Genomic DNA, 14,002 nt, shown 5'->3' on the forward strand with positions numbered 1-14,002 from the left:
TGGATGAAGATGATCCGTAAAGACACATCAGTTAATCATCATAACACTCCTTTAAGGTATCCAACATATCTAAAGGGCACCAGATAAGTGCAAATTATTATGATTAGCTCACTAAGTCATAGAAAATTATAAAATGGCTTTAGAACTGTCCTTCTAGACTAATGTATTTTAAAAACAGCTGCTAATTGCTCTTTGGACTTTATATATTACCAATATGTTCACACTAAAATCACCACTACCACACAAATTCTAAATTCATTTTCCACAGCTTTGATTTACAAAGCAAGCAACATAACTGAAAAAAGGAAATCAAATGTACATTCCTCTCCCCCCTTTAACTAACCACATTTTATTTTATGGAGACTGTTAGGAGATGCTGCAGATCAGTGGTTCTCAACCTTTCTGGACTACTGTACCCCTTTCAGGAGTCTGATTTGTCTTGCATACCCCCAACTTATACCTCACTTAAAAATTACTTGCTTAAAAAATCAGACATAAAAATACAAAAGTGTCACAGCCACACTATTGCTGAAAAATTGCTTATTTTCTAACATATGTGATGAAGCGGGACTGTTCTTAATGTTTCCTCTGAATAGTGTGGAGGTGCCTCAGTTTCCCCTATGCAGTTCTTAAGTATCTAGGTGGTGGGATAAGGGTGTATGATCGTTGAAGAGCCCTAGAGGGCAGGTATGCACAGGGGTCTGGACACAGAGAATGGCCAACACCCTGTTTCCTGGCAACTGATGGCCTGGGCCCTTCCCCCTGCAAGTTGAGAGCTAAAGGGTTGGAGAACAAAGGAATCAGGTGACCTCCTGACCCGGAAAGGGACAAAGCCCAGAGGATGAGGGGCTGAGAAGGAGGCAGTTTGGGGCTGGCTGGGGACATGGAGTGAAGTGCAGACGTGGTTGTCTGGCTCACTGCCCCCCAAAATGGACCCAGCTGTTCTCTGTACCTACAAGCTCTGTGTTAGACCATGTTCCTGTCATCTAATAAACCTCTGTTTTACTGGCTGGCTGAGAGTCATATCTGACTGCGGAGTTGGGATGCAGGACCCTCTGTCTTCCCCAGGACCCCACCTGGGTGGACTCGCTGTGGGAAGCGCATGGAGGGGCAGAGAGGATGCTGAATGCTCTGAGGTTAGACCCAGGAAGCTGGAAGCTGTGTGAGCAGTGTGTCCTGCAGACAGTCTGCTCACAGAAAGGAGACTTCCTCAGAGTCCTGACTGGCTTCGTAGGGAGCAGTTCCAGTGCCTCGCCCGGGGACAAAAATTACTTGCTTACAAAATCAGACATAAAAATACGAAAGTGTCACAGCCACACTATTGCTGAAAAATTGCATATATTCTTATTTTTTACCATATAATTATAAAATAAATCAATTGGAATATAAATAGTGTATTTGCATTTCAGTGTATAGTATATAGAGCAGTATAAACAAGTCATTGTATGAAATTTTAGTTTGTACTAACTTTGCTTGTGCTTTTTATGTAGTTTGTTGTAAAACTAGGCAAATATCTAAATGAGTTGATGTACCCCCAGGAAGACCTCTGTGTACCCACCCCCCTACGGGGTACACATATCCCTGGTTGAGAACCACTGCTGATGATTAGAGAGGTCTGAACTTTATAATTAATGTATTGCACATGGGGTTAGGTTCCTATCCAACTTACCAGTTTCCTGGAACTGACCTTCATTGTGTTACATCAGTGGCTTAAACTCAAAGCAAAAAATGTTGTGGGAGAACTGTATTTCCAAACAGTTGAATATCACACTTTGTACCTAGCTTTTTCTTAGATGACTGCTATCACCGTATCAAGAGAAGTGCACCTAGAGTGGAACACGGAGAGGGACTACAGAAGTGTCCAGACAGCAGTCACCTGTCTCGGGGCAGGGATCCTTGTCCCATTTCTTCTAACTGGGGATTTTAAGGCTGCATAGCACCCTGCTGTACACTGTGGTATCTCCAACAAACCAGTCTGCCTAAAGTCCAGTGCCTGTGCTTTGATTTCTCTCCAAGGTGTATTGCCAGCAGTTACCAATTACCACACAGATCTTTCTAAGTTAACACACCTATCACTTTTATAGGGCCTTATTAGGCCAAAAGTCTTTCCAACTCTTCTGCAAGAGTTGGAGGCCTCCCTTGAACAGAAGGTCCTGTTTGTTTGCTGGATTAGAAAGAAGGGCCAGAGTCAGTTCAAGATCACCTTTTTATACCAAAAGCCCTTTCTTTGTCTCATAGTCTCTATAAAACCCAGCTTGAACCAGTATATGCAAACCGTTCCACCAACATCGATCTTTTCCTGCAGAACATTATTTTATTTCAATGAAACCCCATTTTCCAAAGGGAAACTGTTTAAAATTTTTCAACCAGTCCTAGTCCTAAATCCTGACAGTATGCCACAAACACTGCACCCAAGAGAGAATTTTAAAGACTACATTCCTTGAAATTGGTTACAGCCTAGAGACAATTATGGTACACCTTACATACTCTCTGTCTGAGATATGGTAGCAGAAGGCCGTATTCTGAGATATGGTAGTAGAAGGCCAGATATCACAGAGAAAGGTGGCAGAGATATTAGAAGCAAACTTATTCACTGTTCCTTTCTTAAATGTGATTATTTTTCAATTATCATTTGATCTTTGATCTTTATTAATTAGAACTGAACAACAAAGATATTTTCTATTTCTGAAAGTATATGTGGGTTTTCAAAACTACTCCTCTACAGCATGATAAATCTCTTTGGGTGAAATCTCTCTACCCCACACACCCTCCTTGAGGAATTCTATTTCATGAAGGAAATGCCATGAGTTTTCTGAAGAGACAGAACTGACTCTTCTCCCCAAGTAGTAAGTAGGCCATGGAGTTACATATGTAGCCACTCCATAGCTTCAGCCAGCACTCCTCCATGTCCTTTTGGGGAGCATTTGGACACTAGATCTGCATAAGAGGAACCTTTGTAGGCACTCGCTGGCTTGTCTTCAACTGCCCTCTCTATACTGACCTATTCAGGACCTACACAGAGCCCACATCTATCCCACACAATGGGTGAAGTGGATCGCAGTAGAGTTTAAGTGGGGTAAAAGCCCTTGTGTGGGCCCTGTACATGTGGGTGAATTTCATCATGAGGCCTTTTAGATGAGGTAATAAAGTAATTAATGTAGTTTAAAAGATGATCTGATATCCTGTTGTTGGATTTCTCATTCTTCCGGTTATTATTTGCATTACAGTAGAATCAGTGCCACATGTTCTCGGTACTGTACCGATATGTACCAAGGAGCATACAATCTAGCCTAATGATAACACACAAAAGGTGAAAGGAACAGGCTAAGGGGTGTGAGGGAGCAGATGAGGTAACAGTAAAATGAGCCTGTTTTACACAATCAGCACTAACAGTTCCCCACCTGCCTAGCCTTGTGGAAAGAAATAACACTGCTTTAAAAGCCTATTTCTATTCCACAAATTTATTTTTGAGTTTTATTGTTATTTGAAACTCTAACTGAATTTGCAGTTAGCACCTGTGCATTTGCACTCAGTGGGCTAAATTCAGCTCTAGGTGTAAATGAGTATACCTCCATTGGATTTGACTGGGGTTTTGTCTTCCTACACCAGGAATGAGAGCTATTCTGTAGATTAAGATTTCTTAAAGTTGCTACCACTTTCACTGGCAAAATTAAGAATCCAATGTTTTCTTCATTTTACTAACTACTATGAATGTCAGCTCAACGCTTATCCAGACAGATTTTCTTTAATTTATAACATTAACAATCAACTGCTTATCATTTGTTACTGCTAGCCCATCAGTATTTTATTGTTAACGGTATATAAAGCTAAAATATAAGGTTACTATAGCTTTGTTTTATTTTTTTACCTTTGGATAACTTGATTAAAACACAGTTCAGCTTGCAAGAGTCTTCCTAGGTGTTTCAAACAAAGGCCTTTTAGTAACTGCAGCAAGCACAAGTCATCTATAAAATATTCAGTGTGACCTTTAAAACAAAAAAACAGACAAATTTCAGAGATACATGGAAATAGAAAGGAAAAGGCTACAGGGATTAGCAGTGAGGGATATATCCAAACTTCAAAAGTTTTGCCTATCAAATTTTGCAGCCAAACAAGAACATACATAATCCTCTAAACAAATTTTGAATAGTGCCTAATAAAGAATTGAAGAGCAAATTCCAAGCATATCAATAGACTGATTCTTGAAAATAAGAAATTGAAACAGTGGTCCTGATTCTCCACGGTCCTCCATGTTGTGAAGTCATTTAAATCTATGCAAAGTAAACACAAACTCTTATCTAATCAAAATGGAAGCATTTTACACAAACTTTATATTGGGTACAAGAAACTGCAGAATCAGCCCCACAGTTAATAAATCTGAAACTCTGCACACACCACAAGTTACTATGCAGGAATCCAAGGTATCAATCTATTGAACAGCAGACTGCTGTACTGTAATGTACCATGTGAACACTGCTACAGTGCAGTGAAAGTCTATGGGTGCAGCCTAACATAGAATCATAGGACTGGAAGGAATCTCGAGAAGTCATCTAGTCAGTCCCCTGCACTCATAGCAGGACTATTACCTAGACCATCTCCAACAGGTGTTCGTCCAACCTGCTCTTAAAAATCTTTAATGATGGAGATTCCACAACACCCCTAGGCAATTTATTCCAGTGCTTAACCACCCTGTCAGTTAGGAAGTTTTGCCTAATGTCCAATCTTAACTGCCCTTGCTGCAATTTAAGCCCATTACTTCTTGTCCTATCCTCAGAGGTGAAGGAGAACAATTTTTCTCCCCCTCCTTGTAACAACCTTTTATGTATTTGAAAACTGTTAGCATGTCCCTCCTCGGTCTTCTCTTCTCCAGACTAAAAAAAACCCAATTGTTTCAATCTTCCCTCATAGGTTATGTTTTCTAGACCTTTAATCATTTTGTTGCTCTTCTCTGGACTTTCTCCAATTTGTCCACATCTTTCCTGAAATGTGGCGCCTAGAACTGGACACAATACTCCATTTGACGCCTAATCAGCACAGAGTAGAGAGGAAGAATTCCTTCTTGTATCTTGCTTACAATACTCCTGCTAATACATCCCAGAATGTTTTGGGTTTTTTGCAACAGTGTTACACTGTTGACTCATATTTAGCTTGTGGTCCACTATGACCCCCAGATCCCTTTCTGCAGTACTCTTTCTTAGGCAGTCATATCCCATTTTGTATGTGTGCAATTAATTGTTCCTTCCTAAGTGGAGTACTTTGCATTTGTCCTTATTGAATTTCATTCCATTTACTTCAGACCATTTCTCCAGTTTGTCCGGATCATTTTAAATTTTAATCTTATCCTCCAAAGCACCTGCAATTCCTCCCAGCTTGGTATCGTCTGCTAACTTTATGAGTGTACTCTTTATGCCATTATCGAAATCACTGATGAAGATATTGAACAGAACCAGACCCAGAACTGATCCCTGCGAGACCATATTAGATATACCTTTCCAGCTTGACTGTGAACCACTGATTACTACACTGAGAGAATGGTTTTCCAGCCAGTTATGCACCCACCTTATAGTAGTTCCATCTAAGGTTGTATTTCCTTAGTTTGTTTATGAAAAGGTCATGTGAAACAGTATCAAAAGCCTTACTAAAGTCAAGATATACCACATCTACCACTTCCTCCCTCTCCATAAGGCTTGTTTCCCTATCAAAGAAAGCTATTAGGTTGGTTTGTCATGATTTGTTCTTGACAAATCCATGTTGACTGTTACTTATCACCTTAATATCTTCCAGGTGTTTCCAAACTGATTGCTTAATTATTTGCTCCACTATCTTTCTGGGTACTGAAGTTAAGATGACGGGTCTGTAATTCCCCAAGTTGTCCTCATTTCCCGTTTTTATAGATTGGCACTATATTTACCCATTTCTAGTCCTCTGGAATCTCTCCCATCTTCCATGACTTTCAAAGATAATTGCTAATGGCTCAGATATCGTCTCGGTCAACTTCTTGAGTATTCTAGGATGTATTTAATCAGGCCCTGGTGACTTGAAGACATATAACTTGTCTAAGTAATTTTTAGCTTGTTCTTTTCCTATTTTAGCCTCTGATCCTATGTCATTTTCACTGGCATTCACTATGTTAGATGTCCAATTGCTATTAACCTTTTTGGTGAAAAAATGTAACATACTACTACTTCAAAGCTCAGCATGCTCTGCTAACCCACACTCCAGGACATTCACTGTGCTGTAGCTGGGTCCACATGAATTGGTACTGTGTGTCCAGTAGATTCACACCCTGGCTTGCTGCGCAGTAATTCACCACGTGGATACGTTTTTTCTTAAAATCTCTCACCATTCCAAACTATTGGTGCAACTCTACCAGAGCCAACAACAGGAGTGTTTGTGTATATTGGCTGCCATTGTTTTTACTATCCGCTCCTCTAGAATTCTAAGCAGGGTGACAAGATATGGTAGTTAAAATGCTGGAAGCCATTATTAGTGCTCCCACCATTACCACCACTGGAGGAGCTGCATTAGCAGAACTCCAACAGCGAGTAAATTTAACAAAGAAGATTTATGCAGACGCAGCATCTGTGCAACAGGACCAAAGACATCACATGAAGGAGTTTTGTGAAGTGTTTCATAAGTAAAGTAATAACAAGTGCAGTCCCCTTTCTTGTTGCCTTGGCTTATAATATTTGTTGGCTGCAGTGAAGAAAAGGAAAGAAAACACACATATGGACAAACAGATGGCTGCACATACATCAATAATTCAGGAGACAAAACACACTCCTTTCAGATCATCTTGTTTACAAATAATTACCAATTCTCTGAGGTTACATCAATTTCTTAAAAATGGTCTGCCAAATAAAACTATACAAACAGTTCTGAAAACATGGAAGACAAAAGCAACTTGAAATAAAATATTTTGCACTGTAAGATTATTTGTCTGCTTTTAAATATGAGTTTTGATTCCTTTATATAATGATGCAAAAGTCCATGTTTTTCACTAGCAGGTACATGTAGGTATGGTGAGGTGAGTTGGCTATTTTGCATTCCTTTGAAAAACTGAGCAGTGATCAAATGTCAAAATCAGGTCAATGTCTCCTACAGGGACTGATTTCTTGCAGTTGCTGGGGGCAGATACTGACTGCTGTCAGTCTTCACTGTCTTTATTTCAACTGCTCTGTTCCTGAAATTTCCTCCCAGATATAAAAACTAGTAAGTCAAAGTGCTACCATTATAATATCACTTGAAGATTACATTAAGTTAATACCGACAGTATGGCAATAAATGGAAGACAGAACCTTCTTGCAGTCTGGCTGTATCTATGTGAATTCTATTCTGAGTATATAATAAAGCTGCCAGACCATCACCCAAAATATTTCAGATTTTCTTTTAAATTATGAATACATTATTTTCATTTGAGAAAGAATACACGGGAATGATGGTGGATTGGTAGAATGTCTCTGCAAGCCATTTCACAACTTCAGAAATTATATTTTCTTTTTCTCTGTCTGCTCCTTCCTATGAATTTTAGTAACGTTTTGTTGTGCAAACAGAACTGCATACAAATATTCAAATAAAACTTTTATATATGTTATGAAACAAAGTACTCTGACAGACCATATGCTTTTCTTTTCAAGAGACACGTTCTCTAATTCAATTGATTATGAGGGACACATCTTGTCTTATAGCTTAGTGTCCAGGTCTGGATAGTGAACAAAAAGATTGTACAAAAGAATTCATCATATTAACATCATTTTATCTGCAAATGTCTGTCTTAAATGTATTTGCATTTTGGTTGTAAAGTGGCATGCAACAGTAAATAAATCACTTAAGATCTGAGTGGTCCGAGACTGATTTGGTAGAAGATGAACGTTTTGACAATGGATGAAGGCGTAACAGTGGGCCACATTCAGACTGTGTGTAGTCAAGTCAAAAAACTATATTTACTAGATTTTATTGTTGAAACTTACTAAGCATGTTTTTAATCTTTAAATTATATACTTTAATAGCTATATTAATTTCCTAATGGTTACAAATTATGAACTTTCATGTCACACTAGCAGATTTATGGAATGTATCGCATTTGTCTACAATATGCAGAGGGTTCTATTACCCACTGAATGATTCAGGTGACTATACATATAAAACAATCCAGGCTATCTGTGTGATTTGCCTGCTTGTCCTTCACCCCATCCTTCACTGGTCAGAGCCCTGCTGAGAGCTGGATGCCAACCCTTGCCTTTCACCTACACAACTCTTACTTCATAGATAACATCCTAGGCTGAGCCAAGACAATGGGTAAAGGGTGTCATGCTAAGTGCTTCCAGGAGAAAGAGAAGAGACTGAGGCATAATGTTATAAAGTAAGCAATACAGGAGGCAGTTTACCTGGAGAGAAGGCTCAACACAGAGAAGGAACACCTCAGCTCAGGGAGAGAAAGACATTTTAAAATAGTAAGATGCAATTGAAAAACCACAGAAATTGGCAGGAGGACTCAAGGGCAGGTGTAAGACTTGAAATTTCTTTTAAATCTTTAATTGTCCATTTCTAGGTGACAAGGTCCCTTTATACACTAACATACAGTCTACATTTCAAATGTGGGCAAGTCATAACTGGAGACTCTTGAGTCATAACTCTGAAAGACTTTGGGGAAGCAAAAAAATAAAATTATAGTTTCATATTTGCCATGCTAAATCCGTAGGTTTATGGTAGAATTCCAAATTTTAGGGGTTTATGTCAGTAAAAGAAAAAAACAGAGCACAGGATCATAGAAAAGTAGAGCTGAAAGGGACTTTGAGAAGTCATCCTGTCCAGCCCCTTGTGCTGAGGCAGGACCAAGTAAGCCTAGACCATTCCTTGCTGTATGCAGTGTTGTTGTAGTTGCATTAGTCCCAGATATTAAAAAGAGACAAGGTGGGTGAGGTAATATCTTTTATTGGACCAACTTCTGAGAGAGAGAAGTGTTTGAGCTTACACAGAGCTCTTCTTCAGGTCTGGGAATTGTACCCAGAGTGCCATACCAAAATACAAGATGGAACAGATCGTTTAGCAGAAGTTAACATGTATTTCAAGGGACGCTTCAAGGTGAAGTGGCCCGTTAACACCCCTCCAGTCATAAACCATAAATCCAGTGTCTCTGTTCAGTCCATAATTTTTAATGTCTAGCAAAGTTATTAATCTAAGCTCACAGGCTCATCACCTGTGGGTGAACACTTTTCACTAAGCAATAACTCTATATCAGTCCTCATCCCCAAAGGAAATCTGTACAACACTTTCAAAAGACAAGCCTGTGAGCTTAAATTCATAACTTTATTAGACACTAAAAATCATGGACTGCAGAAAGACACTGGATTTATGAGTTATTACAACAATCTATAACTCACTAACAACAACCCCAGCTGCCTTTCCCCGCTGTGACTGGAGGGGTGTTAACAGCCACTTCATCTTGAATGATCCCTTGAAATATGTGCTACGATCTGGTCCACCTTGCATTTAGCTGTGATTCTCTGAGTACGTTTCCCAGACCAGAAGAAGAGCTTTGTAAGCCTGAAAACTTGTCTCTCTCACCAGCAGAAGTTGGTCCAATAAAAGATATTTAGTCCTGCACCTTGTCTCTCTATTGTAGACCATCCCTGACAGATGTCTCTCCAACCTTTTCTTAAACCTGGAACCTCCCCGGAAGCCTATTTCAGCGCTTAACTATGCTTATAGTTAGAAAGATTTTCCTAATAAATAACCTAAATTTCCCTTGCTGCAGTTTAAGCCCATTACTTCTTGTCCTACTGTCAGTGGACATGGAAAACAATAGATCACAGTCCTCTTTAAATCAGCTCCTAACTTATTTGAAGATTGTTATTAGGTCCCCCCTTTATCTTCTTTTCTCCAGACTAAACATGCCCAGTTTTTTTAACCTTTCCCCACAGATCAGGTTTTCTAAACCTTTTATTATTTTTATTGCTCTCCTCTGGCCTCTCTCCAATTTATACACATCTTTCCTAAAGCATGGTGCCCAGAATAGGATACAGTACTCCAGCGGAGGCGTCAACAGTGCCAAGTAGAGCAGAACAATTACCTCCTGTGTCTTACATACTACACTCCAGTAAATGCACCCTAGAATGACATTAGGCTTTTTTTGCAATTGCATCACACTGTTGACTCATTCAGATTGTGATCCACTAAACTGCCAACATCCTTTTCAGCAGTACTACCACTTAGCCAGCTATTACATATTTTGTAGTTGTGCATTTCATTTTTCCTTCCTAAGTGTAATACTTTGAATTTGTCTTTATTGACTTTCATCTTGTTGATTTCAGACCACCTTCCCAATTTGTCAAGGTCATTTTGAATTCTAATACTGTCCTCCAAAGTGCTTGCAACCAGTCCCACCTTGGTGTCATCTGCAAATTTTTATAAGCATACTCTCCACTCCATTATCCAAGTCATTGATGAAAATATAGAATACAACCGGACACAGGACTGACCCTTGTGGGACCCCACTACATACATCCTCCCAGTTTGACAGCAAACCATTGATAACTATTCTTTCAGTAGAGCCTTTCAACAAGTTTTGCACCCATCTTACAGTAATTTCATCTAGACCACATTTTCCTAATTTGCTTAAGAGAATGTCATGTGGGACTGCATGAAAAGGCCTACTAAAATGAAGATATATCATGTCTACTGCTTCCCCCATATCTTTAACCCTATCAAAGAAGAAATTAGGTTGGGTTGGACATGATTTGCTCTTGAGGAATGCATGCTAGCTATTCTTTATAGCCCTATTATCCTCTAGGTGCTTACACATTTAAAGTTTAATAATTTGTTCCAGTATCTTTCTAGGTATCAAAGTTAGACTGACTGTTCTATAATTCTCCAGGTCCTCTTGTTCCCCTTTTTAAAGATAGGTACTAAGTTTGCCCTTCTCTAGTCCTCTGGGACCTCACCTGTTCTCCATGAGTTCTCAAAGATAATTGCTAATGGTGCTGAGATTGCTTCAGCTAGTTCCTTACGTACCCTAAGATGAATTTCATCAGGCCCTACCTATTTGAATACATCTAACTTATCTAAATATTCTTTATCCTCTTCTTTCCCTATTTTGGCTTGCATTCCTTCCCCTTGCTGTTAATACTAATTGTGTTGAATATCTGGTAACCATTAACTCTTTTAGAAAAGACTCAAGCAAAATAGGCATTAAGCACCTCAGCCTTACAGATCATTAGTTATTATCTCTCCTTCCCCACTAGAAGACGTACATTTTCCCGTGTCTTTCTCTTGCTCTTAATGTATTTAAATAGCCTCTTCTTATTGCATTTTATGTCCCTTGCTAGGTATATTGCTAGGTATAACTCATTTTGTGACTTCGTCTTTCTGATTTTGTCCGTACATACTTGTGCTATTCATTTGTACTCTTCTTTAGCAATTTGTTCATGTTTCCACTTTTTGTGGGATTCCTTTTTGATTTTCACTTCGTTAAAGAGCTCCTGTTGGAACCATATTCTTCCTATTTTTCCTTCACATTAGGAGAGTCTGCACTTGTACATTTAATATGGTCTCCTCTAGAAACTGCCAGCTGTTCTGAACTCCTTTATCCCTTACATTTTCTTCCCAGGGGACTTATGTAACACTTCTCTGAGTTTGTTAAAGTCTGCTTTTTGAAGTCTATTGCCCTTATTCTGTTACTCTCACTTCTCCCTTTCCTTAGAATCATTTAATCTATAATTTCATGATCACTGTCACCCAAATTGCCTTCAACCTTCAGATTTGTAACCATAGTGATGGGTATTTCCTCCACTGCATTAGAGTTATTTTGTTGAAAATACAGTATGATATTTAGGGACGGAAACTAGAAAAAAAATCAACCCTCAGGCAGAAAGTCAATGCTTTACTTTGGTTAAACTCAGTGAGAGAGAGGCATGTTTGGGTTTGCTTTGTCTGAAAGAGAAGTATTTAGAGATGGGATAGTGGACTTGCCTTTAATATTGATTTCTGACCTGTTGTAGATGGATTTTTGTTTGGGTGTCTTTTCTCTATTCATTAGGGATTAAAATCTCATAGGAACAGGTGGTGTAATTATTGATACCATTATTTAGAGTATAATTAGAATTTGGGTTCACATGCTGTCCACTTACCTCTTTGGTTTTCTTTACTACCCAGGATATTATATTCCTTCCATTTCCTGCTTTCAGACTGTTTTGCCATCTCTCCCTGGCTATTACCTGTAGCCCAGAGTTCAAAGGACTGTTTATAGTTCTACAGGTTAGCTTCTCCAGGTTGGGGCTTCAGTGCTTTTGGCTGCTTTACTAAAGCCTTGGCCTGGCTGAAATTTTATACCTTAAGGTGGAGGTATTTTGGCATTATTTTTTTTAAATGTAGGGGATTTTATTACTAGCAGCAATTAGAATGGGCTTATACGATAACTGAGGATCCTGAACACCTCTGAACTCTGAGGGTTTTACGGTTCAGGTACAAACTTTGTGACCCTATGTCTAATAATATTATTAGTTAGCACATCTATAGTGCTTTGTATTTTCAAAACACTGTGCACACATTAACTAATGATATATTACTTAATCACAGACATTTTTATCTGGGGGTGGATGGGGGATTTCTATTATAAATGACTGGAAAAAGTGTGGTTAAAATCTTGGTGTTAAACAAGGATTTTTTAAAATAGAACATTAATGAAGAAATAAACAAACTTTTTATTTGTTTGAGTAGCTAAGGTTCATGAGAAAACTGATGTGGGGTACTTATATTCTCCATACAATTCATTTTAATACTAGAACTCAGTAGAAAGGTGTACTGCTGAGGCAAAACAGCAATGGGTGAAGCTGTGTTGCTTGCCTAACAGGCAAAAGTGTCCATCGGAGAAAACATGAGTCAGGGAAAGTGAATACAGCCATTAGCTTTTGAAGTGCATGTGTTATTTTTATATGCCTTTCTTTTCATCTTATATAATTATTATTAATTTATGAACCAGCTGTTTGAGTCTGAAAGTATTTATTTTGAATATTCACACTTCCAAGAGCCACAAACTCTCTCTACAGTCAATAGCTAAATTTTATTGTCTTTTAGTACTCATTGCAATACTACTATTTTTAGCTTTCTTGTGGGTGTGGCAGGTGACTCCATTGATACTGCCATGTCATTTACTATTAGTCAAGTTCCACTCATCATCCATCAGTGTCCTCCACAATGCAGTTACACTATGGAAGAATGTCTTGAATATGAGTTAAATATTTTCAGACTTTTCCAGGGAGATCAATTTGGTTCCTTTTCTAGAGATCACTCCTCAGAGATAGAATTCTCTCTCTGAGACCAAACATCATCTTGCCAAAATATACCCAAGTTCCTCGGTTTTCCATGCTCTCCTTTTGGAGTCAACCTGATTTTGAAAGACATTTTAGAAGTACCAGTAAGTAAAGATACTACTGTGAACCATAATTACAGCAAATATTACATTCCATGAGATCAGCCGGGGAGTTTATATCCAGAGCCAGTTCTTTCCTTGCAAGACACATGAACATGGTACAAAAAACTTAACTAACAAGGTTTCTGAATAGCTTTTTACTTTCTTACCCTAAATGACTACTTACTAGTTTGATTCTGTAAAGCAGTTTCTTCTTTCTCAATTGTTATCAGTAAACTTTCTGTGAGGTCAGCCCTTTTGCCTACAATTGCAAATCCATTCCAGACATACATCATTTCCTGACAAAAGAAACAAGAACAATCCCTTGGATCAATATGTACATTTAGCCAACAGTATAATTTGGATGGCTGCTAATGATGTCTTTTTCAGCACACATGCCCACACTATATATATAATTGTAAAGTTAATAAGTGCCAGAATTAAGGTTGCCTGGACACATCGTAAATATGGAAAAAATACTATATGATCATGTAATTAAAGACTTTATCATAACACTTACACACAAGAGAGGCAAATCAAGGTTGCACAGGCAACCTTAATTCTGGCAGTTCCTAAGTTATGAGTGCTTGACAT

General features: G+C 38.6%; 1 protein-coding gene across 2 annotated transcripts in view; it reads right to left on the reverse strand.

Moving 5' to 3' along the window:
• Positions 1–14,002, reverse strand: part of TTC39B (tetratricopeptide repeat domain 39B) — a 138,133-nt gene that overhangs the window by 5,602 nt on the left and 118,529 nt on the right. The window contains exons 16-17 of one of the 2 annotated variants that reach the window (XM_077817670.1): positions 13,596–13,707; positions 3,869–3,986 (exon numbers count right to left, since the gene is read on the reverse strand). In XM_077817670.1, the coding sequence (XP_077673796.1) occupies positions 3,869–3,986; positions 13,596–13,707 (230 nt within the window). Of the gene's footprint in view, positions 1–3,868; positions 3,987–13,249; positions 13,385–13,595; positions 13,708–14,002 lie in introns of those variants that run through there. The other variant, XM_077817671.1, reaches the window with a different exon arrangement.

This window comes from Eretmochelys imbricata, chromosome 5 (genome assembly GCF_965152235.1).
Source record: "Eretmochelys imbricata isolate rEreImb1 chromosome 5, rEreImb1.hap1, whole genome shotgun sequence".
Classification (NCBI taxonomy): domain Eukaryota; kingdom Metazoa; phylum Chordata; order Testudines; family Cheloniidae; genus Eretmochelys; species Eretmochelys imbricata.